Source organism: Grampus griseus (genome assembly GCF_964374135.1).
Source record: "Grampus griseus genome assembly, chromosome: 3".
NCBI classification, from domain to species: Eukaryota; Metazoa; Chordata; class Mammalia; order Artiodactyla; family Delphinidae; genus Grampus; species Grampus griseus.
Window position 1 is genome coordinate 123924523 of NC_139019.1, and position 26937 is coordinate 123951459.

The 26937-nt window shown below is 36.3% G+C and overlaps 1 protein-coding gene across 1 annotated transcript; it reads left to right on the plus strand.

The window, feature by feature from the left end:
- Window positions 1-12901: 12901 nt before the first annotated feature.
- SPINK6 (serine peptidase inhibitor Kazal type 6) lies at window positions 12902-26165 on the plus strand (the record flags this gene model as incomplete). The annotated part of the gene is made up of 4 exons (XM_082650007.1): window positions 12902-12959; window positions 15717-15739; window positions 24117-24232; window positions 26120-26165. 4 exons carry the CDS (start codon window positions 12902-12904, stop codon window positions 26163-26165), a joined length of 243 nt encoding a protein of 80 aa, XP_082506133.1.
- Between the last annotated feature and the right edge of the window lie 772 nt (window positions 26166-26937).

Sequence of the window (26937 nt, forward strand, 5' to 3'; positions counted from 1 at the left end):
TTGGATAATAATATGATGAATGCACTCCATGCACATGAATTGAAGTGCTTAGATGAAATAGACAATGTATTGAAAGTCACAAATTATTAAACTCACTCAAGAAGAAATAATGTGAACAGTTCTATCTAGTTAAAAATTTTTTCAATAAAGACATTTCCAGGGCCAGATGGATCAAATATAAATTCGACTAAATATTTAATGAAGATTTAATCCAAATCTACACACTCTCTTCCACAAAACAGAAGAGGACGGACCACTTTCTAACTCATTTTGAGGCCAGCATTACCCAGACATCATAATCAAAGATAAGAAAAAAATCAATACACAGAAATTTTCCATAAAATATTAGCAAATCAAATTTAGCAATATGTATTTCTGGATAAAACAAAATCAAAACAAAAACTCTCTGCCAACTAGATATGGAATGGAATTTCCTTAACCAGATAAAGGGTATCTGTGAAAAATCTGGATCCACCATTATACTTAATTATGAGAAACCTAATGTTTTCTCCCTAAAAACAGAAAGAAAACAGGGGTTTCGGCTCTCAACACTTCTACTCAATATTGTATGGAGGTTCTAGTCAGTACAATAAGGCAGGAAACAGCCAAAAAAAGGGAAAGAAAAGAAAAAGCATCCAGATAGGAAAGTAATTAATAAAATTGTCTTTATTTGCAGACTACGTGATCATCTATATAGGAAGTATGATGGAATCTACAAAGCAACCTATTAGAACTAGTAAGTTTAGCAAGGGTGGAGGGTGTAAGAACAAAATACAAAATAAATTCTATTCCTATATACTAAGAGGAAATAATCAGCAATTTAAATGAAAAATAATGTCATTTCTAACAGCATCAAAAATATGAACTATTAGGAAATATGTGATGAAAGTTGTGCATGTCCTGTACATTGAAAAAGTAATTTGCTGAGATAAATATAAAAGTCCCAGAGAAGTCAAAACAACATCGAAAAAAGCAAAGTTTGAAAGCTAACTGGTTTTAAGAATTATTATAAAGTTACAGTAATCAAGACAGTGTGGTATTAGAGTCAGAATAGACAAATAGATAAAAGGAAAAGAATAGAGAATCCAGAAATAGAGCCATACACTTATAGATAACTAATTTTTACAAAGATGCAAAGACAATTCAGTGGAGAATGATAATCTTCAACAATGATGCTAGAATGATTGGATGTATTTAAGCAAAAACAATGAACTTCAATCCACAGCTTACATCACATACAAACGCTAATTCAAAATGGATCCTAGAAGTAAAATATAAAACTATAAAAAGTTTAGAAGAAAATATTTTGTGACCTTAGGTTGGCCAAAAGTCTAAGATACGACACCAAAAGCATTATCTATAAAATAACTAGTTGCAACATAGACTTCATCAAAATTAAAATCTTCTCTTTAAAAACACTTAAGGAAGAAAGATGAGACAAACTAGAGAAAGTATCAATCTTTACAAAGCACATATCTGATGAAAGAATGGAATTTAGCTCATATAAAACTCTCAAAACTTAATAAAAAGAAAACTAACAACCAAATATAAATGTGCAGAAGATCTGAATGGACATGTCAAAGCATATATATGGATGGTAAATAAGCCAACCAAAAATGTATATTTGGAAATCAAAGGGATGGATCTAAAACATTATGATATGTGAAAGAAGCCAGACAAAGAGTACATCCCGTATGATTCCATTTATGTCAATTCTTTTAAAAAATTGCATGGGAATTCCCTGGTGGTCCAGTGGTTAAGACCACTTTCCAACACAGGGGGTGCAGGTTTGATCCCTGGTCAGGGAGCTAAGATCCCACATGCCTCCTACAATTGTTTCCTTCTTACTGCTCCCCAACTCATAAAATGGCAACTCCAGTTTTTCCAGTTGCTAAGCCAAATCCTTGACTATACTCTTTTTCTCACACCCAACGTGTGACCCATCAGCAAATTCTTTTGGCTCTATCTTCAAAATATGCCCTAAAGCTAACCACTCTTCATCAAATCCATTGCTAATCCTCAGTTGCAGCCACTGTCTTGTTTCACTTGAACTATTACAATCTTCTAATTACCATCCTTGCTTCCTCTTTCAGTACGCATTCAACATTATACACCAACACAACACATTCAGCCAGAATAATTCTGTCTAAATAAAATTTTTATCATGCCACTTCCTTCATCATAAATCTCTAATAACCAGGTTAATTCTTTGATGAAGGCCCCATACTCCTACCTGGGAGCAATTCTCTGTTGTTTTTTATTTTGTCCTCTGGTCCCTTGGTTATTCCCTCTGAATCACCTCTCCTCCCCTGGAGAACCCCCCCATAAAAAAATGGCTTATGTTTACAGCTAAGTAATTTTCTTAACCTACTTTCTGCCCATAAATATTTTGTATCACATTTCACAAAACATGGCTTCTTCATTTTTTACCGTCTGTCCCTTCCAGCCTAGGCTTGCTTAGTTTCTTCAAAAATGTTTTGGGTTATGCAGGTACCATTTTGCATTACACTTTACTGGACAAAAGGCACATTTCAAATCTATTCGAGAGAAGTCCTTCTCAACCTCTGGTCCCTGTATGGTTACTGTCAGACAATGCCAAGTAGGTGCTCTATTGTTTCACAGAGAGTTGATGAGATATATCCGTAGGGTCCTTAGAAGGTCCTGACTAACTAGTACAAGGGGCTTATGAAGGATCATCTGAAAACCATCTGAGGTTTAAGAGGGTTTGATAGTTTCATACTTGTATACACCTTGAGATGTTTTACTGGAAGCAACCAGGCTTTTATTTTTGTCCCGAGTCTCTTTCTGAGAGAGACTAGGGATGAGAGACAATTGTTTAAAATCCAGAAAGCCGTAGGTTTTTATATCCCCTCTAGATTCTGCTTGAAAACTGAACAATTCCTTCTTTAGCTCAGCTCTCTTTTTTCTGTGCCTCTTGATGAAATCAGTTGATATTTTCAACATTTAACCTAGAAATCTCCTTAGCAAGATTTATCAGTTTATTAGATGACATTTTTCCTATTTTCCATGTTTGCTAAACTTTTCATCACTAAATTTTTAAAAAAGCCTCCTTTCCTCCAGCTTCTTGTAACATTTTTGTCATTTTTATTTAAGCCCTCTCCAATGGCCTCCTTGAGGCTCATCAGCCTTCTGCTAATAGTTTCTTCTAGGCCCTTCTAGCTTCTGCCTACCACTCAGTCCCAAAGCCAGTGCCATATGTTTAGATGTTTGTTATATGTATTTGTTACTTCCACACACAACTTCCAGATACCAAATTTGGTTATACTTATTAGTGCTACATTATAAACCAACTTTAAATCAGTGGTATAAAATAACAACCATTTGATAGTATTCATGGATTCTATCAGGGCAGGGAACAGACAACAGGCAATATAATTTCTCTCTGGTCCATGACATGGAACTTCAGTTCCAGAAGATCCAAATGCTTGAGATGACTTGAATGACTGGGAAGGAAAATCATCTGGAGGTTCTGACATCTGGCCAGGCTGAGTTCAGCTGGGACTTTTGACGGGAACATTTATGTGGGACACTCTCAGGTACCTTGGGCTTCTTACAGCATGATGGCTGCATTCTAAAGAGGTACACACCAAGAAGGTGATCCTGTTCAAGCTCCCCCATTACCTACTGAGTATGAGGAGATGATGGGGGCTGACAACATGCCTTATAATGTATAGGTCTCCATAAAGAGCTGCTTTCAGTAATCCTAAACTTTTTGCTGGTTGCAGTGACTGGGTAACACTTTATACTGTCTCCTTTGAAGAGTGGAGTGGGTATGTCCTAAGTGTGGGGAAAAGGGTGTGCAAAGTTATCTAGTAGTCACAGGGGATAATTGTCTACAAAATTCATACTCCACTGTTAGAATATACAATCATTGCTGGGAAGTGGAAGCCCAACAAGGGAATTGATTTTTCTACCCCAAATTGCATGTAACTGTGATCATGTGACTAGTTCTCAGCAATGATGAGTGTGTTGTGTTTTACTTTTAAGCCAAGTTGGTAAAAAATCATGTGTGACTCCTTCGCAATAATATTCTTCTTCCCATCACCTTGATGCAAATGAGCATGGCAAATTCGAGCCATGTGTTGAAGTCAGAAATGAAAGAGGACTAGGTCTCTTCATCACAGCTTGGAGAGAAGCTGCCTGTAAATCAGGGATAGTCATCTGGACTTGACACAATTGAAAAAACAGACCTCCTCCTGTGTAAGTTATTATGCATTGGGGTAATTTGTTACAATAACTGAGATTATCCTACATAAAACAATTTGTAGGGAATTCCCTGGCGGTCCAGTGGTTAGGATTCTGAGCTTCTACTGCAGGGGGTATGGGTTTGATTCCTGGTCAGGGAACTAAGATCCCACATGCCACAAAGCACGGCCATAATTTGTAATAAAAGGTATGATGTGAAATTTACCTGCATCAAGAGTATGGAGATAAGGGGGTTATTGGGTTGTACTATCCGACAGATACAGGATGGATTCAGTTTTTCGTATACTCAGGCAACAAGACCAAGTCATACATATTGACTTCTATATGTAACATAACTGAATAAAATCTAGCTTTTGTAAATTGAATCATATAAGCATTGATCCTCCCACCCAACATAGTTAGCTTCTACTATTTTTTCTAGTGTTTAGGAAGGATACTGGCATATGACAAATAAATCTTCACCCTCAAAGGCTACAGAGTAATAATGAGTAACATCTATAAGTTAGGTATATACTCATAATATAACACATGTTATATGCCATGAAAGGTAAAATGTTATGTTTTATTATAAGTCAGAAGAGAGAGATTGATTTCTTCTTGGGCAACTGTGGAAAACATTTCAGAACAGTCTTTATTTTAGCTTGTTCAGGCAAGTTGAATCAGATTCTGATAGGCAGGGGTAGCAACAATTGTTTTAGAGAAAATATTAATGACCAGAAGTGCAGGAAGAGAAAATACAGATTACTCAGGAGTCTAGTGGTACGAGCCTCTGATGCTTGGAAAGGAAACCAGGAGATGAAATTGAGACAAAAGGTAGGCCAGATCACAGAAGAACCGTGAATCCCAAGCTAAGGCTCTTTAACTTTATTGGCTAAGCTTTGTAAGCAATGGGGAGGCACTCCCAGTTACTGTTTACCTGGAGTAACTTGTCTGGACCAGAGCTGATAGACATGGGAGAGAATCTGTGTAGCAGAAATAACAGTATTGTTGAACTTAGAAATAAAAATTCTTGCAGAAGCTTTTCTCTAGTTTAGGGCAAACCTAATAATGCCTTGTTCGAACTAAATCACTTGACCTGTGAAATACTGCTTCCTTGTGATTTTAAAAGACTTTGGTAAACTTTCCCCCCATATGGTAGAATGTATTAGCAAACATTTAAGAGGCTTCCTCTGATGGTTATAATTAAGCTTCAAAGGGAACAGGCAAAGTCAGACATTGAGTTGGGCTGAAACTATTTCCATTTTCCTATTGTTACCAATATGCAATCTACCCTAGCTTGCTTTCCATCATATTTTCCAGAGGGTGAATAAAGGTTCCGATTTTGTTTGGTGGTAGAGAAAATCAGTATGTTTGTTTGGTGGTAGAGAAAATCAGTATGCCAGCAAGAATTTTTAATGCTATATGATTCAGAGCTAGTTGAATCACCTTGGGCCACTGTACACTCTGTAAACAGCACGACATTCTGAACTTTTGGGTCCTGGCCTATTTTCAATCTCCTTTTCAGCTATCTTGACCAGGTATCCTATGCTTCAGCCTACTGAACTATTTGGTATTCATATAGTCAGTAGTCTTCACACATTCATGTCTATTCTCGTAGATTTCAGCTTGATTTTATCTATACCTGTGTGCCCTCCTCCTCTACTTCATCATCCAGTCTTATTTTGCTACAGAACTCTTATTTTCCTTCAAGATTCACAGTTGTGCAAGTATATGTTTTTAATGAGAACTTCTATGATGATACTATCATTAGAAAAGATGTATAAGATGATACTATCTTAGAAAAATTAATTGGATCTTTATGCACTCACAGCACCTTGAAAAATATATTTTCTAGAATGTTATTACATTATATTTGAATTATATTGTCTATATCTGACTTGCTAAATTGTGAGCTCCCCGAGTACAAGAATAACACAATGTTATGAGTGCTAAATTCAAAACGTGCAAATTGCTATGAGAAGCTAGAAGAAGCAAAGCCAAATAATCCTATAGAAACCGTTCAAAAGCCTCAACACTCAAAGAATGGTATAGAAAATTAGGAGGCAGTTGAGCTAAGGTAACCAAAAGATTAGTGAGTAAAAAAATATAAATAAATATGAAAACAGTTTGCTTTTTTCATTCAAAAATATCAGTAGGAAAATTTAGAAGAAAAGTAAGATAAACCCCTGTCTTGCCCTCAGGATCATTATAATCTCATAATCTCACATTGTAGATAAAGCTACCAAACAAGAATTAATCAGTAAATACTGTAACATAGCAGTTCAGTACCAACCTGAATTGGTACTGAATATATATGTGTCTACTGTATACCTTAGATATACCAGTCTAGTTACCATGTCAAAGAAGACAACAAAATTACTCTGACCTATTTTTCTTGACACCTAAGGATAATGGCATCCTTCCACAGTGTCCCTAAACCTATACTATAATAATCTATTTTTCTCTCTTACCCAAATTAATGCCAAGCTGTAACACTTAAATTTAAAAATAAGAGATTTGAGGAGGCTTAATATAAAAACACATATACAAAATGCAACCTTAAAAATGAATTCAAGTAGAAGTATACAAAAACAATAAAGAAAGAAAGTCAAGAAGAGAGAAATCTCTGAATGAATTTTCTTAAGACAATATTAAGAGTTATAACATCATAAATTGATACAGCCACTATGGAGAACAGTATGGAGGTTCCTTTAAAAACTAAATATAGAATTATCATATGACCCAGCAATCCCACTACTGGGCATATACCCAGAGAAAACCATAATTCAAAAAGACACAGGCACCCCAATGTTCATTGCAGCACTGTTTACAGTAGCCAGGTCATGGAAGCAACCTAAATGCCCATCGACAGACGAATGGATAAAGATGATGTGGTACATATATACAATGGAATATTACTCAGCCATAAAAAGGAACGAAATTGGGTCATTTGTAGAGACGTGGATGGACCTATAGACCGTCATACAGAGTGAAGTCAGAAAGAGAAAAACATATTGTATATTAACACATATATGTGGAATCTAGAAAAATGATACAGATGAACTGGTTTGCAAGGCAGAAATAGAGGCACAGATGTAGAGAACAAACGTATGGACACCAAGGGGGGAAAGCGGCAGGGGGGTCGGGGGGTGGGTGGTGGTGGGATGAATTGGGATTGACAATTGGGAGATTGGGATTGACATGTATACACTAATATGTATAAAACAGATAACTAATAAGAACCTGCTGTATGACAAATAAAATAAAATTCAAAAAAAAGAGTTATAACATCAGTTAACTTCCAAAAGTTTTATATAGAAAACTATACTTTATGACTTAGATTGATTTCCACTGTGGCTAAAGTAATATAAATAAGTGTAGATAGCTTTGATCATAGTGAAATAGGATACGAAGGGAGTGTGGATTATGGGGAAGAGGTGATCAGTGGTGCAGGTTACATGAATTAAAAGAGAGGGAGAGAGAGCTGCCACTCAACAACGTGCAAATTGCAAAATCTGACTCCCAATGATGTGATTAACTATGTGCTCCTGAATGAGAGTCAGTGAGAATTAGAACCTATTCCTTCTATCTCATTAGGAAGCAGGGAATGATAGAGGGGTTTATAAGTGAGATTACAGACCTGTTGAAATGTGGCTACAGGAAATCAAAGAAATTAAAGGAATGGTAGAAAACTAGACATAAGCAAATATCTACATATTTAAAACAAGGAAGAAGACAGACTTTGGAAAATGTTAGCTAGAATAACAACTAATGACCTGTGGTGAACACATAGTGCAAGTTATTTTTTAAAAATCATATTTGTTTTTTTGAATAAATGTGGAATTGCTAAATACAAGACAAAAATTTGGATAAAAGATTAATAAGATATAGATTCTGTTCACAAGGAACATCTAGACAAATAGAAGATATGTCTGATGGGCATAATTTTACAAAGTAGGACAGTTTCACAAGAAAAGCAAAGACACATGTCATAAGAACTATGAAAAATAAGTATTACTAGTGTCAAACGGCAAGATTCTCAAACTCAAATGCCTTCTAGGGTTAGCAAGTAAAGAATACATTTGAATGTGGCAGTTATCACTAAACTTTAGCTGACTTTTGCCATGGCAATGAAGGGCCCAAATATTAAAAAAAACAAACTTGAGTTTTATTTTCCTGTTAAATATTCAAACTGTAAAAGTCGTGGACTATTTTTTAAAAATTAAAAAACATTGTGTGGGTCAAATAAAATATATCAACAAGCCAGAACTGATCTTCATGGTACTAGTTTAGGATAAATTCCTTAGAGGATTAAGAAATGTTCTGTGAAGAATTCAGTAATTTGGACTTCCCATTGTATTATATATAGAATTTAGATGTGTAGTGATTAAAAAAAAGAAGATCCCAAGCAAAGACAACACCACAAGTTAAGGCCGGGAAATAGGAATGTGATGGAAGTAAATGAGAAACTATGGAGAGCTTATTTTGGAAGCGGTGTAGTCTATGATGATGAGGAACAGGAAATATGATAATATGAGCATTTAGGGGAAAAGGTGAGGATGATCAGCATTCCACAGAGATTCTTTAAAAGCAGTCATGCCAAATATACTTTACTGTCTTTCATAAGGGTGAGAGCTTGGTAGCATGCCAGAAAAAATATGAACATTGATTTCAGTAGAGTAACCTTGGAGATAAGTTGGTAAAACATCTTCGAGCCTTTTTTGTTCAACATTTTTCAATGATATTGATGATGATCAAGAAGACGTTTACTAGATTTATAGCTGATACAAAGTCGGGAGCGATCACTAATGTGATGACATACTCAAGTCTAAACAATTTTGAGAGACTAAATGCAAAATTCCAACAAAACAGTCAAGGTGTTTTTGAGCCAAGAAAGTCAAAGAAATAAGACACATGAAAATAACCCAGAAAGCCATCTTTAAGAATGGTAAGACTCAGAAAGTTTAATTAACATCCCTTAAATCACAGAATTTGTGGCAGAAGTGGAATGCACATTCCAGGTCTATCTAGAATCAAAGTCTATGGTCTTTCTTAGTCATCAAAGAACCACCAACTATATAAAAGTACTATGTCTATTTCTTAGAACTTCAGATTGTCCTTTGTATTGAGTGGAAGATTGAAGTAAATGTTCTTTAAGGTCACAATAAATTAAAAACTCTATGTTTTATTATTTTCTGATAAAATATTAATGAAGTTTGGACCTAATATGCTGAGTAGATTTTTATATAAGCTATATAAAATTTTTATATAAGCTAATGTTTATAACTTATTTTAATTGTTCTTTTCTTCATTTCATAGTAGCAGCAGAAAATACTTGTTTCAACAAAGATATTTCAATCTCAGTCATTTAACAAATATTTTCTGAGTGCCTATTAATTGCTAAGAACATTTAAAAGTCCTGTGGATACCACAAAATTTCTCCCATTAAGGACCCACATTTTACCAAATGGGCATGTCTCTGGTTCCCTTTCTCATTGGCTCTCCTCACTTCTTCTTTTCCCCAAAGATAGCATCTAAACCCAGAAAAAAGCTACATGACACTTGCAGAACAGTGTCTCATCTGTACTGGCCTCTGGTGAGGTGTTTCTTACCAGTTGGTTCCTGGATATTGACTTCAATTCCCCCATGAACTGCTGCAAAATGTCACATGGCTCCCATGGTCCCTGTGTTCCCTGCTTGTTTCTCCACCCCCTCCAACTCCTTTTTTATCTATCTGATTGTAAGGACTCTTGGGGAAAGAAAAATTTATATTAACAAATAAAATGTCAAAAAATAGAAACACAAATATGTGTATGTCCCTGGACACAGACCTAAGCGTTTTCAAAACAATGAAGCTGCACCTCAATAGATGAAGTGATATTACAGAATAAGCAGCAAAAGTTATAGAATCAAAATCACCCTTAAAATTCTTTAAATGTGTACAGATGATTTTGTGTATATTACTCTGAATGGTAATACCTGTGGGTAAATGTATCACCTTATGTAAAAGAAAATGTAATTTTACAGAGTTTTTGCTTTTAATTACATAAAAGAAAATGTGCATAGCTAATTTTTGGAAGTCAACTGAATGTATGTTGGGACTGCATTCTACTACGTCTATATAAAAGCCATGACTTTTACTGCCTTCTCCCATACCTCCTTTTATTTATTTTGTGTGTGTGTACATGATTCAACTCATTGAAACTTACCCTTAAATTATTTCCTATATTCCTTTCAGAGTATTACAGAAAACAAAATTCAAACTTCTCCCATCTATTTACTTGTAGCCAAAAGACTAGAAATACACAGCTTCTTTAGCATTTAGTTTCTCTGTAAACTATTATCTCAGCTTCTTAGTAAAGGAGCTAATTTAGTGATTCCCATAGCATGTTGCTTACCTTTCCCTTTAAGTTGTATGAAAAGAAAATAAATCTTTCACATGGGCTCAAAAACCTAACAAAAATTATTGTTCAAGATACTGGACATATCCTAAAATATTTATATATACCACTGATACAATATTCCCTCCCCAACACCTGCCCAGAGTCAAAATTTAATTTGTGCTTTCGTGCTCCCAAGCTTTGTTGTGGTGAACAGGGTAAATGATGAAGAAACAAAACTGAAAACATTCAGAAAAAGAGGGTAGATTCATTCTTCCTAAGAATCATTCTACCAAAGCGCCTATTGAAGGAAAGCTCTTGAAGGATGGGGGAGGTAGGGAAGGACAGAGTGGAAGGTGAAGAGACAGTAACATTAGGTAAACAGAGATCCTGAGAGTTTAGAGCAAGGTACAGAAGCAACTACCATAAATGAAATTTGGGGGAGAGAAGTTTAAGCAGATATCTTAGGAAGGACACCATGGATTTTTATGATGGAATATCACTGACCACCACTGTTTTTCATTCTGTGTTAACTCTTTTGAACTGTTTTCATTTTGAAACACAAGGTTATGCTTAGACTGGCCCTAAATATTCTGATCACAGAGAAGAAGAAAGAAACGGAGAAGGCAAAAGTGCAAGCATTGGGAGTGGAATGGGGAAGAGGAAGGGAGCACCATACCTAAAACCAAGCCTTTGCAATGTTTCAAAGTTTCCAAGCACTGCCTTCAGGGAGGTGGATCTGAGATCTGTTCTCCCATCTTCTTGCTTGGCTGCCTCATGAAGAAACCCCTTCTCTGCTGCAAACCTCAGCAGCTCAGCATTTGGCTTGCTGTGCATTGGGTGGTTAACACTGGTTTGGTTAACACTTGCCAGGCACATACTTTCCCTTCCCAATCCTATCTATACTCCTCTCTCCTCTATCATTTAAGTTCAAGTCTTTAAAAATTGTCAGGGAGGCAATGAAAAGAAAATAATTCTCACTTTTATCACAGTCACGCTTCAGTTCTGAATAAACAGTAATATTTGATTATCAAATTCAGTGAAATATAGTCGCCATTTTCAAAGACAGAAAATGCATCCTAAATATTGAGATGAATCAAAGTAAAATTCCTAAAAATATGTAACTTCCAAATGGAAAACAAATATCCTGAACTAAAGGGAATAGTAGCTGAACTTTCTATATATTTTCTTGAAGTGACTGTTTTAAAAGGAAACCAATTATTTAGATATATAACTTCTAAGTTAGTTATTTATACATTGCATTAATCACTTGTGTTTAAATTGGGCACATTTTTCATAGTCTTCCCATACTCGAAATTGTTATATTTTTCTTCATGATATTTTTAGTAGCAGTTTATGATTTGAGACAGACTTTCTCATAGTTTATCACTATAACCATGGTGGGGTTTTTTTGTTGTTGTTCCCTTAAAGAAAGTTTTGGCATCCCACTCTTTGACCTGTCTAGCAATTAAATTGTCCATGACAGTAGGATTCATCTAATTTTGTATGAAAAGTATATTTTCAAGGAGTCAAAACATAAAGAGCTTTATTATGACTACTTTTTTTACTTTTCAGAAAAAGGAGAAATATTAAATATTCTGCATCTCAAATATTCCTCAGTTCAGTAACTGTTAAAAATATTTTTTACAAATTAAAACAGTCAAGGTGTTTGACTCCCTTGTTCATTTTGGCTCAAAATTGAAAATTACTGGCATTTGACAACAATATTTTAAAAAATAACAATCAGATTTCTGCCCAGAAAATGATTTTGCTGATACAGTTCTGGTGACAATGTAGACTACTTACCTCTTTCAGGTACACCTTGGATGACGTGGACTCTGAAAATCCAAGTTACACCCAAGATTCCATTCCCCTGTGGTTACTCATCTGGATCACAGACATGTAGACATAGCACCAAGTGGGACTCCATCAATGAGTCAGTCAACCCTTTCATGCAGCAAAACCTTAGAGGGAAGAGCAAGGAGGATGTATTGGCTATTAGGAAAGCGCAGATTGCTGGCAGAAAATGACATCCTCTAATAAGATCTAAGGTACGACTCATACAATTGCCCTAATTTTAAGATTGATGGGAAGCATAAAGCATTCTTTAAGTTGGTGACTGGTTCCAATAAATGCCTATATAGTACTGCATATGGTTTTAGAATGTGAGTTTATAAAGAAGGTGGAGATCCCAGCTCCCTCCATCATGTCTATATATATATGTCTGAGTGTGTGTTTTAGAGCTCTGGGGAGTGTCTTGACAGAGAACCTGAGCTGGACAAAGCAGCCTTAATCTGAGTGAGCTAACCAGCACCATGAAAATATCAGGTGTCCTTCTGCTCCTCTCTCTGGCTCTTTTCGGCTTTTATTCAGGTGAGTTATGTTTTTTTTCCCCTTAAAATTAAAATCCAATACTTATACTAAACGGGAAAAGACAAATGAATTTGTCCACCATAGTTCAAAATCCTAACAATTTTTATATAAAAGACCAATTCTGAGAGATCATTATAGTGACTGTGATGATGAAAATGGTGATGGTAATAATTACAGAAATAACTTTCATCTGTTGAGCATATACTATATTCTAGGCATGTACCCAGGGCTTTTATGCATTATCTCCAATACACATAGCAAGGTATTCATATCCAAATTCCATATATAAGAAAACTGTGGCACAAACAGTTAAGAAAACTGCAAGGACTTGTAACCAGTAAGCAGAATTTGGAATTTGAATCCGGGTCTTTAGACATCACAGATGATGTCTGTTCCACAGAAACAGTATGGAGAATGGATACTTATTTTAAATATTAGCTTGGCTTTCCAAGACAAGGGAAAGCTTTCCAGTCCTCATTATTCTTCTAATTAGGACTCAACTGAAATTGAAACAAGCAGAAAACAGGAAACTCAACTGGAGAATCCTTCAGAAAAAAGTTATTGAACCTTAGAATTCAGAAACATATATGCTATTGGTGAACTAAACAATTCTTCAAGTAGGGGAATATCTTTGGCCACCTAAATGAGCAATAGTCATATATTCTATGAATTCAGATTGTTCAAAGGACAACTGTACTTCAGTTTGATGTTTTTCATCACATCATCATCTGTGTGAATGAACAGGGCCATTGCATCTATTTCTTTCCTTCTTTATTATTCTACTCTATGCTACTGTAGTGGGCAAAATACACACTAGAGTCTCTGGACCCAAAACCTAGGCCCATCTCATCTACCAATGTCCTGTGTCAACTAGAGAAACAGCTCAACTCTCTGAGAGATTCTCTCATTTTTAGAATCCTAGACATGAGACTGAGTCCTGGGACCTTCCAGGTCTGGTGTACCATTTTCTATGACAAAAGTAGTTGAATTTTGCTGCTATCAGAAATTTAAATGCCCAAACATGTAAAAACAACAATTTTTCAATGAGATTGAGCAGATGAAGAAGTCATTGTTCACGGGAAAGTGGTCATATTTTCATAAACAAATCCATTCAGAAATATAAAAAAATGGATAAACGATTTCTGTGATATTATGTAGTAAGTTTGACTACTAAAGCCAAGTAACTCGAGTAAGTGGCTCAGTCAACTGCTGAGATGACATAAAAACAGATTTGACTATATTAAAATCTACTTGCAAAGACTGACTCAGAAATCAACTGACAATCCTCGTATTGCTTCTCTTTAGAAAGGCTAATTGATCTATTTAATTGGACCTGGTTGACCAATACAAACAAATACTATCAATACTACTAAAACAGGGTCCTTGATAGACATGTTGGCATTTGGAAATGCATAGTGCCCAAGAGCCTTAATGTTGAGACCAAGAGAAATGAATTTCAGTCCTGGCATTTCCATTTTATAGCTGTGTGACCTTTCTGAGTCTCATTTTCCTCATCTGTAAAATGGGAATATAAAAGGACTAGCGCTAAATAGGGAAGTAAATGAGAAAATGCATGTAAAGTGCTTAACATAGTGGATGGAACATATTAAGTGTTCAAAAAATGTCTATTAATGTTACTATTACTAAGTTTTAATAACAAGAGTACTAGTTGGACTCAGGCATTGTTATTTAAGCTTGCTTCCACTTTGACATTTCATACATATAAGACGTTGGGCAAAATCTCTCCTCTTCTGATCAAAGATCTGTACAGCTGAGAAATGACTGAATATTGTAACAATGAGTCTTCCCTGGTTATAAAAATCACTTGGAGTGTTTACAGAACTATAGACTTCCAGACCGTATTTGGTCTTATATAATGGAATTTTTCAAGTGGTTGTCCTGGGAATCTGTATTTTTAATAATCAGTCACACCATTGCATTAAGGTTCGTAATCACTACAGTAGATAAGCATTAACTTTTTTTCAAATTTAAAAGCTTTGTTCTCTCCTTATCCTTATCAAAATTCAGCAGCTCGTACCAGGATTGAAGCTAAGACTTTTATTATTTCAGGATTTTAAACTACTGTGCTAATTAGCCACAACCTAAAATCACACATACAATTATAAAGATGCAAGACTGTATTTATGGACTTCTTCTCTTTTGGGAATTTAGAGAGATGTAGCAGGAAAAATGAGTCACAGCAAAGAAAATTAGTTTGTCCTTGCCAGTCTAAATTTGGGCCAAGTCTTTAAAGCTGAGTATAGAAAGCAGAAGAACAATTTAGGACTCAAAGAACAAACAACAAACCCAATCCCTTTCCTCAATTGCCTGTGACAAAGTCTTTGGGGAGGGACCAAAAGCACTGAAATTTGGAATGGCAGAGTTAGAGGAAACTTTCCAACCCAACTTCTCCAAAGTGATGCCAGAAATGATAAAAATCATTCCTACAGTAAATTAGTGACTGGGCCAAGACGGTAACAAGAATCTCCAGATCCTTAGACTATTTGTCTCACCCCACTCCAACCTCCAAGAAATATTACCTCATCACAGTCCATATCCACATATCACTTGCCAAGTTTCTACTGTTCCCTAAGAGGAGAGCACATATAAAAGAAAATAACCAAGCCATGACTTGTTGAGATGGCCAAGAACCAAGAACAAGTATCATCCTAGGCTTGGGGATTTCCTAATTTTGCAAATCTCACTTTTTGCGTATTCAGAAATTACAGTGTTTGGATTTTATGCTTTTTTTTTCAGGTGTCTTCAGTCAAGGAGTTCAGGTCAGTACATAATATTATTTATCCTTCAGACCTGAGTGGTTGTTGGCTGGTACTCCCTGACCAAAGAGGTTGTCTATGAGTAAAAGAGCAAAGAAATGGACAAGCAGGCCAGATGAAGAAAACAGCAGAAGTACTTAGTTTTCTAACCACAATATCTTTATGAGAATATTGTTTTCAGTTTAAAAGAAACTAAACACCCACTCCCAGATTTTGTTAAGGTAAAATGAATATAAATAAAAATAGAATGAACTTGTGGTAACATTTATGCTCTTTCACTGATTTCACTGTGTGATCTTAGGCAAGTTACTCAGCTTTTCTGAGCTACAATTTCCACAGCTATAGAAAAGGGATATTATTATTTACCTCATATAATTAGACTTAAATTACATAAACTATGTGGGAGCATTTGGTAAACTATGCATAGTTACAAAAACTATGAAAGGATTAGTTATTGATCAATAATTAACAGCTTCTGAAAGAGTTAAGACAGAGGTTATTATATTCTTTTTAGAAGTAAGGCAACCAAGAGTTGACAGAAAACTTCTTTAGTGCTTTGTACTGAGTATACACAAACTGATCAATCAAACTTAAATACAACTTGGGTTAAAAATTGGAATGGGCACAAATTATCTTTATTGTTTGGCTGATTTTTTCCAAATTAATCCACCAACATTTTTCCAGTTTTCTTGTTCTAACTATCAAAAAGGCAACAGAAACGAGGTATTTGCTCTGCCAATCACATCCCGTGTCCATATTGAACATTAATACTTGACTTGGCACTGGTTGTTGTTTGCCTCGCTGTGCCCAAGAAACCTTGGCATCAAAAGTTTCCAGACACTACTGCCAACTAATTGGAGTTGGCAAAGAAGTTGAAAAATATTTTCCAATCCTAATATAACTACTACATTGCATAAGACTTTTTTTTCAAATTTTAGCATCTCAGAAATTGGAATGTATCTTACAATGAAACACACCTTACAATTAATTGCCTCTGTGAGTGTGTGTGTGCATGCACCTGTGTGTGTCTAATGCATGCACACGTGTGTTTGTACTGGTATACATAATTGTACATTTTAAAATTGATTTCTTATGTTTAAATACATATGGTAGCACAGCCTATGTTAAATATCCAAAAAAAGAAACATGAAAAGGACATGAGATCCAGCCAATACATTTTATACCCCATTAGGTAGTAAAATATGATTAAGACCATTACACATAGGTTTTTAAAATATGGAATTTAATCCTGATTTTCTCATTAACACAAAAGTCACTTCCCTTCTTTGGGCTCTCATTTCCCAGATTGTTAATGTTTCCCAGATTTTTAGTGGTTCCTAAAGTTCATTTAAAATAATCTATCTGCTTGCTTTAGGATCTCTGGGGATGCTTACTAAATATTAATATGTAGATCCTCAGGGACCATGCCAGGCTTACTGAATAATAATCCCAGGTGGGAGGTTTTGAATCTGCGTTCTAAGAATCTAGTGCTGGGATGTACTGACTTTGGAGTGCTCAAGTATGTTGGAGACTATATAGATGAGCTCCAATTTGAAAACTTCCTGTCTGTGTAGTTTGAAGGATGTCTCTTTCCCTTCTCATTGCCTTTGTTTCTACATCTGTAAAATGAAGAGTTGGATTTAATGATCTTTAAAGCCCCTTCTGGCTTAGGTATCCGAATCAGTCTGAACCAAGCATGCCTTGCGAAGACTGCTGTCTCTTTTCCATTCAAATATAAAGGGCAGGGGCTTCCCTGGTGGCGCAGTAGTTAAGAATCCACTTGCGAATGCAGGGGACATGGGTTCGAGCCCTGGTCCGGGAAGATCCCACATGCCGTGGAGCAACTAAGCCCGTGCGCCACAACTACTGAGCCTGCGCTCTATAGCCCACAAGCCACAACTACTGAAGCCCACATGCCTAGAGCCCGTGCTCTGCAACAAGAGAAGCCACCACAATAAGCCCGCGTACCGCAACAAAGAGTAGCCCCGCTTGCCGCAACTAGAGAAAGCCCGCGCGCAGCAACGAAGACCCAACGCAGCCAAAAATAAATAAATACACAAATATAAATGGCAAAGAGGGTACCACCTTTAGGATGACATCAAGGCTACCCCTTCTCTTCTGCATGCCTGGAAAGAGGGTGACAGTCCCAAAGCCAGGCAGAAAAAGTTGAAACTAACCTTAGAAGCATGCCTGCCCAAGTTTGATCCAGCCAAGACAAAAGGAAGAATGATTTTTTCCAACACTCAAGTCAACCTTTTCATGCCAAGAAGTCTCTTCATTATGAAGCATCTGATGGGAGATTACCACTAGCAGTCTAAATTAGAGATTTGTAAAAGTTTCTCATTCTTTCAAAAATATTATTTGAGCTAAACAAAAAGCATGTTCTGAGACTTTTGGAATTCATGGTCCTACAAATTCATGGTCATTTCCCTGTAAATGTAAATGACTAATATGCTGTCAACTCCAAGTAGGAACATTAAATAACATAAAATAATAATAAAATAAAAATAACTTAAAAACTACAATTTACCATCACCACCCTTCATTACAGAAATTGTAGTATAATAACAAATGCTTGAAAGTCATAATCTCAGAATAAGGATAGTCCTTTAACCTGGATACATTTTGCTTCTAGAATCACATACTACACTATGTTTATTTTTCTTATTTCCCCTATCAGGCTGTGTATTTGGGAACCATATACTTAAAAAGATGTTTAAATGAATATTTCTGATTGGAATTAACAAACCTCTCAAAAACAATAATTGGCAACCATTTTCTTTTACAATAATTTTGGGGATATCTAAGTTCAGTTTTATTTGTATTTTAAGATAAATACATGGTAAATTTTAATAGTAAAACAATGCTCCATGACTAGAATATGTTTGGGGCTGTTCATTTTTCCTAATTAGCTTGAATTCACTTATGATTAATATACTGACAGAATACCTAAATACAATTTGGAGATGTTAACCAGCCTCTACGACTTAACTACAGAGGAAAACTAAAGCCTCAGAAAGAGGACCTTGCTGAGTCAAGTTTACCAACAGCAGTAAAGCTATGCAGTCTACAACTCAGGACCCCTGACTCCATACTGAGTGAGCTTCCACAGCTCCATGCTACCTATAACCAGCAACAGAAAGTCATTGTGCAGTTCATGGGAAAGTGCTTTGAGCAGTATAATTGTCTAACAAATACATGTCTTAAACAAAGAAGTAATTAAAACAATAGTTTCAAGTAAGATAACCTGTCTCCACATGTTGAAGGAATTCTGAAACTTGAAGGAAATGGAGGAAAAGAGAACAGAATTGACTGCACTGGCTCAGGTCAGAAATGTTGAGGGTGGGTATAGGTAGTAAATTTGGAATTAGTGAAGAAGCTTAAGATAAAGAAATACATGAAAGACAACATTTGCAAGGGGATAGAAATGATGTTTTAATCTGAGGGTAGGCTGGGGAATCTGAAGAATGGTGCTGTTATGAAAAATGGAAAAATTAGAATGTAAAACTAGTTTGGAGGGAAAAATAAAGTTATATTTTGGTCATAAATGAATATTAAGTAAGAATCAGATTGTTGACTAAAAGTGTCTTGTACATTTCTGACCAACAGACATTAGAGTTAGAGATTTTGCTGAAGACTCAAGAAAAAAAAGTCTAGGACTCATTAGCATCACCTGGGAAAACATATGTTCCCAGAGAAAATCAAGTGTATAAAATTTTCTTGAAAATGAACATGAATACTCAGGAGGAAACTAGAAAATACAATAAAAAGGATAGAGAAGATATAGGTGGAGAACTGGAGTACTGACATATACAGAAATCAGGAAAGAGTTTTGAAAAGATGGGAGTGGTCAAGAGTAGCACATATAAAGAAATCATGAACATTTTATAAACAGCCAATGGATGTTCCCTGAAAGATGTCATTTTTTTAGACCAGTTTTGGTAGTGTGGAAGGAGCGTGAAAACCGGGAAAGTAGAAGCCAAGTCAGGGAGGGGTTAGGAAAACTGGTACAATAAAGAAAGGGATTGATTTAACCACATAAGTAGTAAAGGGAAGAAGAAATGAAGTCCTACATCCGAGGGAAGTTGTGTCTGAAATTTTTCTTTGGCTTTATTTGTAGAATTAAAATATTAAACTAAAATATCAATGATGCTGACTCTTTAGTTGATTTAGTGACCATATAAACTCACTTCACACCCAAGTTAAATGATTTTGTAGTCACTGTTAGCAAAGATGACTAATTTGGGTAACAAAAATGTCACTGCATTCCAAAATATTTAGGAAGGCACAGTTCTTTGAAGAACCATAAGAGGTCAGGCTGATACTAAACACTGGCACGCAATGCCTGGAAGCAGTATCCGAAAGCTGGAGGAGGCACTTGTTAAATTCAACACCAATCTAAAATTTTTAAAAAAACTGTTTTAAGGGCTTCCCTGGTGGTGCAGTGGTTGAGAGTCCGCCTGCCGATGCAGGGGACACGGGTTCGTGCCCCGGTCCGGGAGGATCCCACAGGCCGCGGAGTGGCTGTGCCCGTGAGCCATGGCCGCTGAGCCTGCGCGTCCGGAGCCTGTGCTCCGCAACGGGAGAGGCCACAACAGTGAGAGGCCCGCGTACCGCAAAAAAAAAAAAAAAAACAAAAAACTGTTTTAAGCTAAGTAAAGTAGGGTAAGAAATAATGGGCTCAAAAATTCTAGAACGTGATACAATTTACATTATTAGTGTTTATAATAGTAACCTTACACATGACACTTTACAAAGTGTTTTCATAGGATTTATCATTACAACAACCCTAGAAAACAGGCATTACCGGCCCCTTGTTAAAGATGAAGAAATTTAAACTCAGAACACTGAGTGCACAAAATAATGCAGCTAATAAGTGGGAGAAACAGAATTCAGACTTAGGTTAGTCTAATCCCATCTTCAGGATAATCCCCTAGAATTACAGAGTATTAGGGCACTTGAAGTAGGCGGGGGTAGGGTTGTCTTTCAGCTCTCCTAGGTCTCCCAAATACCTCATGGAGGACACTTTAAAGGAGAAAAGATAATCCTATTGTCACCCTTTGTCTAGACTTGCTTCAGCTGGGACTGAGAAGCCAATTGCTTGGATTCCGTTTAAAGGAGTCTAAAATAAAAATACAAAAGAGGAGAGAAAATCTCAGCAGAGGAATGACACGACACTCCAAAATCAGCCTACTTCTTTTTGGTTCTGAGAGATGTGGGCTCTTTCTAGTCTCAACTCTGATATTCCTCTGCCTAACTCTTTGTCTCACAAAAGGGATTTCTGGCTGGCTCTACAGAGGCATTCTTAACCTCGCCCAACCTCTGGCGCTCTCAGAGAGTGGTCCTTTTCTGCCCCCAGTCACCAAGCTAAACATTTTCACACAGTGAGTGTAGTGGATCCTCTAGACATAAAGGAGGAAGCATTTGGGCAATAGTTGTTGTTCTCCCACCCAACTGCACAACTAAGGACCCAGCTTTACTTAAGCTACTCCACCGGAAGAAGTCACAGCTAAATCTTGGGTTATCAAAGCTGGACCATCATTAGAGTTTATCTAGTCTGACGGTACTTAGCATCTTCTATGAGTTACAGAGCCTTTCAGAATGTGATGAGAGACACAGTTAGGGCAGGCCTACAATGAGCAGTTTCTTTTCTACACTCCTCCTCCAGGACTATTTCAAATATTCCACACTGACTTTCTACAACTCTCAGGTGACCACATTTGATCCTGATAAAAACCCTGGGAATGAGACATGGCAGCTGTGTTTTCTGGTTTGGGGGTTTTAATTTTTTGGTTAAGAAAATTGAGGCGCAGATATTGAGTACTTTGTCCAAGATAACACAACTGGCCAATGGCAAATGGCAGAACAAGTTCTATAATATGATTCCTGAGCTTACTTCAGGGATCATGAAAGGCCACTGCAATTTACAGGTTATGTAGGTTTGTATCTATGTTAAGGAGGTTTGTTCATATACCGTTTGGTTGATTAGGTTTTATTCGCTGAAATCCTTTGCTTTTCCTAGTCTCATTCCCACGGCGCAGTGGAAGCGGCAAGTGGGTTTGGGGAAGCAGCTGGGTTCTAGAAATTCTCAAAGCGAAGACCCTCCCCCAGTGCCACTCCCATATCTGTTTTCTAAAGGACAAAAGGCGCTACATCACAAGATGAGAAGGCCGGCTGCCAGGGAAAGGTGGCTTAAGGAGGCGTCTCTTTCATGTAAGAGACTTTCTTTTTTTCTTTTCCTTACCTGCCCTGAGACGCCACCTCCGGTATCTTCCCCATAAGCGTCTTGGCCGTAAACATCTTTGCCCCGGGTGTTTTATCCATGGGTAACTAATTAGCCGTAAGGCAATTTTGCCGTAAAAGTTAACAGGTTGATCGTAAAAGATTAACAGGTTGAGTGGGCCTGTAGGTAGGACTGTAAGAAGCCTAGGTATCTCCTATCTGACCATGCACTAAGAAAATCTCTGGTTAGCACCATACTACCCAATCTTAATAGTACAAGATGCCAAATTTCAACAAAAAGTGTATATTTAAGAGTCTCAGGTACCTTAAATCTGATATATGTGATAATATTTTTAAACTCAGTTGTATAGCTCTTTTGCTGGGCATTTTCTCATGCAAACCTTCAGAGGGCTTTATCAGTATATAATGGTTTGCTAATACTTTAAACAAATGGTTCCTCTTACCTCTGCCCATACAGTCCCCTAATAAGGTATTTTAATAAAGCCTACGTGGCCTGACTATAAGCATGGTCAAGGGTATACCATGACACTTGGTCTTTATTTCTCTCTATGAGGATGTGTTGGAAATCAACCATAGTATACTGTTGGAAATTCTGGGTCAGCTATGAGGAGTATGTTCAAGCACTGGTCTCAATGCTTCTGGTTGTGTGGCACTGGTAAGCCACTTAATTTCCTGAGGATCAATTATACATATTGGCTAGAGCTTCCCTGGTGGCACAGTGGTTAGGAATCCGCCTGCCAATGCAGGGGACTTGGGTTCCAGGCCTGGTCCGGGAAGATCCCACATTGCCGCGGAGTAACGAAGCCCATGCACCACAACTACTGAGCCTGTGCTCTAGAGCCCGCAAGCCACAACTGCTGAGCCCACGTGCGACAACTACTGAGGCCTGCGCGCCTAGAGCCCTTGCTCTGCAAAAGCCACCGCAATGAGAAGCCTGTACGCTGCAACGAAGAGTAGCTCCCACTCGCTGCAACTAGAGAAAGCCCATGTGCAGCAACAAAGACCCAATGCAGCCAAAAATAAAAAATAAATAATTTTTTAAAACAATTATACATATTAGCTAATATGTATAATATTGTTCAGTGTGCATCTCAGGGTTATTGTGAGACCACTGAATTGATCCATATGAGAATAGTTTGGAAATTATGAAGGAATTAATAAACATAAGACAGTATTATTTTAATGGAACTGTGATGGGGTAAAGTATGGTCCCTCTATTCAGGTTTAAATGTCACTTCATTCAACACAGCTGCCATCTGAAGAAGTTCGGTTCTACCTACTGCATATTGCCTGTACTCTGGAATAAAATGGCTCAAATATTATTTGCACGCCAGATATTGACTCAACTGACACTGAATTGAAAAGAATCTTAAAACTTCAGACTACTTCTGAGAGACCACTAGAACCAAGGGGATATATTAGTAGCATAAGCTCTATCATTCCTTCTATAGAGCACTTGATGATATTAATCAGTCATAGCGTGTGTTCTCACCAAGGCTTGATGCAACCTCAGAATCCTTCAAAACAGAGCAGTTTAGGGTAGCCATTACTCAGTTATTGTAGTAGGCACAAAAGTTCAAATTCTACAAACAGACTCTGGGACAGAGTAAATTAACATAATGACATTGGAATTTTGTTTTCAAGAGTTAATAAATGGATGTAGCAGCCACAGGGAAAACTAACAAGCTAACAGATAACATCTGGGAGCTCCTAGCAGTGATCTTTAAAGCAGTGCAGAAGGAGTGCTATTGGAGTTACATTAATACAGTTTAAAAAAAAAATGCCATTTAAAGACCAAAATCTATTCTTAGTTGGAACAATTTAGTGTTGGAGCAGAAAGTCATACCTATAGCATTTGCCTTACTTCTTCTGTAAAAAGTAAACATCTGCCTTACGTCATTATCTTACTCCTGAATACAATAATTATAGCCATGTATTTCCTATTTCTTAAAAAGTCTTAATTATGTTTAATATATTCTAGTTAGAAAAGGAAAGTGATTTCCTATTTCAGGAAACTTTACATCACAACTACATACAATACTATAGATAATTCTAAGTTTGCTGTCCAAAACTTCTGTTCTGAGGGACAGTCCCTTAGAATGCACTAATATCAATGTCAATGTGTTTACTTTGCTAGATTGACTGTGGTGAGTTCCAGGACCCCAAGGTCCACTGCACTCGAGAATCTAATCCCCACTGTGGTTCTGATGGCCGGACATATGGCAATAAATGTACCTTCTGTAAGGCAATGGTGTAAGTATCATACTCACCAAAACTTCCTTGCAAACACAAACTTCCAGAATAAGACTATAACACTTTCCTTGAGATATTCTAGAAAGTTCTACTCATACCCACCCATACAAACTGAAGAAATAAGCTGCAGGCAGATGGGTTGAAAACATATGGGTCTGTGACACAAGTGAACCTATCTATGAAACAGAAATAGAATCACAGACATAGAGAATAGACTGGTGGTTGCCAAGGGGGAGGGGTGGGAGAGGTTTGGATTGGGAGTTTGGGATTAGCACATGCAAACCAGTATATATAGAATGTATAAACAACAAGTTCCTACCGTATAGCACAGGGAACTCTAGTCAATATCCTGTGATAAACCATAATTAAAAAGAATATGAAAAAGAATGCATGTATATGTACAACTGAGTCACTTTGCTGTACAGCAGTAATTAACACAACACTGTAAATCAACTATACTTCAATTAAAAAATTTAAAAAAAAAGAAAACATATGGGTCAAAAACAAACTAAAAAAATTATCTAAATTATTTGAAAACATAAACAGTTAGTTTACTTTGTTATTATTAAATTTGACTCAGGAAAATTATTTTTAAAATTTATACATCTTTAAGAATTTTGACACAGTTTCTTATTTTTTCCTTTATTTCTAATTAAAATTTCAACAATTTTCATTCAGTTATGTTTGTTGCTATTATTAATAATTTTGGAAAAGATGAAAGAAATTTATAAAAGTGCAGTCAAGTTTGAAAATTCATCAAAATCAAAAACTTGTGAGAAAATTTATCAAGAAAAATATTACTTTAACCAAATTACTTTCAGACATTTTATTTTATCACAAATTATATGTTGCTAGGGCACCAAGTCCCATTCATTCTTCTCTTTTAGTCTGATGAAAAGAGCCTTTCAATAAAGAATAGAGGAGAGGATTATCCCTTATTATCCAGACATTCAAACTTTACAGATAGTGTACTAGGAAGATCCTATCAAGGGCCAATATTTATTGAATTTACATGTTTATAAGAAAGAACGGTGCTGTAGATTTTAGCCAATTGACTGTGAGATTCCTGATTAAATATAATTTATAATTAATAAAAATTTATTCAATCAGTCAACCAATCTTTTGGTTTGATTGCTCTAAAAGCAAGGGGGTTTAACCCAGATAAAAGTTTAACCCAGATAAAAGTTACCTCACTTCCTCTATCGCTGTCATCATTTTCTTGTATTAGAGTTTCTTCTATGAATGCCTTAATTTCCCTCAATTTAGTCATAAAATTCCTAAGCACAGGGATTATATAAATCCCTATCAATAATAACAGGGCTAAGCACATAGAATGATATAAATAAATATTGAATCAATGCATAGTACCTGTGTGCCTATGTTTCTATATAACATATCTGAAAAATCAATAACAAAATCTACCAGGAAGAGTGCAGTAGGGTAAGGTGCGATTTGATTTAATGGTCCCATATTGCTGAGAAGGCCTGATATATGTCTGCTATAAAATGCCAAATACCTGAATATTTGGTTCAACTTCTTACATCTTCTATCAGGTTAGAACTACGACAGTATAGTCTCCTTGCCATTATATCTCCTGTCACTTTTACCTTTTCTAGTTGTATACATATTTGTTCTCAGATAATGAACAGTTAAAACCAAAAAGTCTAAACCCTAGTAAAACTCTGAAGTTTGTTAAGATTCAGGCCTTCTGCAATTAGGCAGATGTTACCTCTGAGTGCATTTAAATAACCCCTGCCTAATCACAGACATGGACACCTGTAAAGCAAATGATTACATGGACTATGACAGAGTTAAACCTTTTTCCAACCTCTGTGAGGGATACTAATGATATTGCACTGAGCATATATTTGTCTTTCTTTTTTGTAGGAAAAGTGGTGGGAAGCTCAGCCTAAAGCACCCTGGAAAATGCTGAATCAGAACAAGCGTTTTCTGCTGACTTGCCAGCTCCCTCATCCTTCTTTTCTTGCCTCTGCTCTTACTTTTCTCTAGTGAATCCCTTCAATTTATAAAGACACACCTTCTACTCTACCTTGAGCTTGGGGAGTTCAATATATATTTCCCTTGATTCACTCGTCAATAAAGTAAATTCTGTAGAAGTACTGTTTGTGTTTTTACTTTGTGATCAAGAAAACATACAGATACAATATGGAATATTGACCTGGCGTAAACCTGGATAAAAAGACCTGTTTTTCTGATCAAAATCAACCATGCAGTCACTGTGGGATCTTAGGAAAATCCCTTCTCCCTCTCTTATTCTTGGAATTTCAATATGAATAATTTTTAACAAAATGACCATATGTTTATAATTATTTTCCAATATCTACCATTTAAGTCTTAGATCATGAATTATAGGTTCTTTCCAATTTCAGGAAGAGTATTTTATATAAAAATAAAACATTTATCCTCTCTGGACCATAGTTTTCTTATCTCTATGGAATGATGGATGACATTACTACGTAATAGACATTACATAAAGACACGGTTTATTTGGTTTCCCAGCAACATCGAAGGGTCTAACAGAAAGAAGTGAATATATATTCAATGAATAATGAATAGATGCAAAGTTTCTAAAAGTGTGCACATTAAAGAATGTAGTTAATTGATCTTAATCATGGAATGAGAGAACTGGATGAAATGTGAGAAATCTTAAGGCCCGGAGAAAGCTTACTTATACTGCCAAAGAA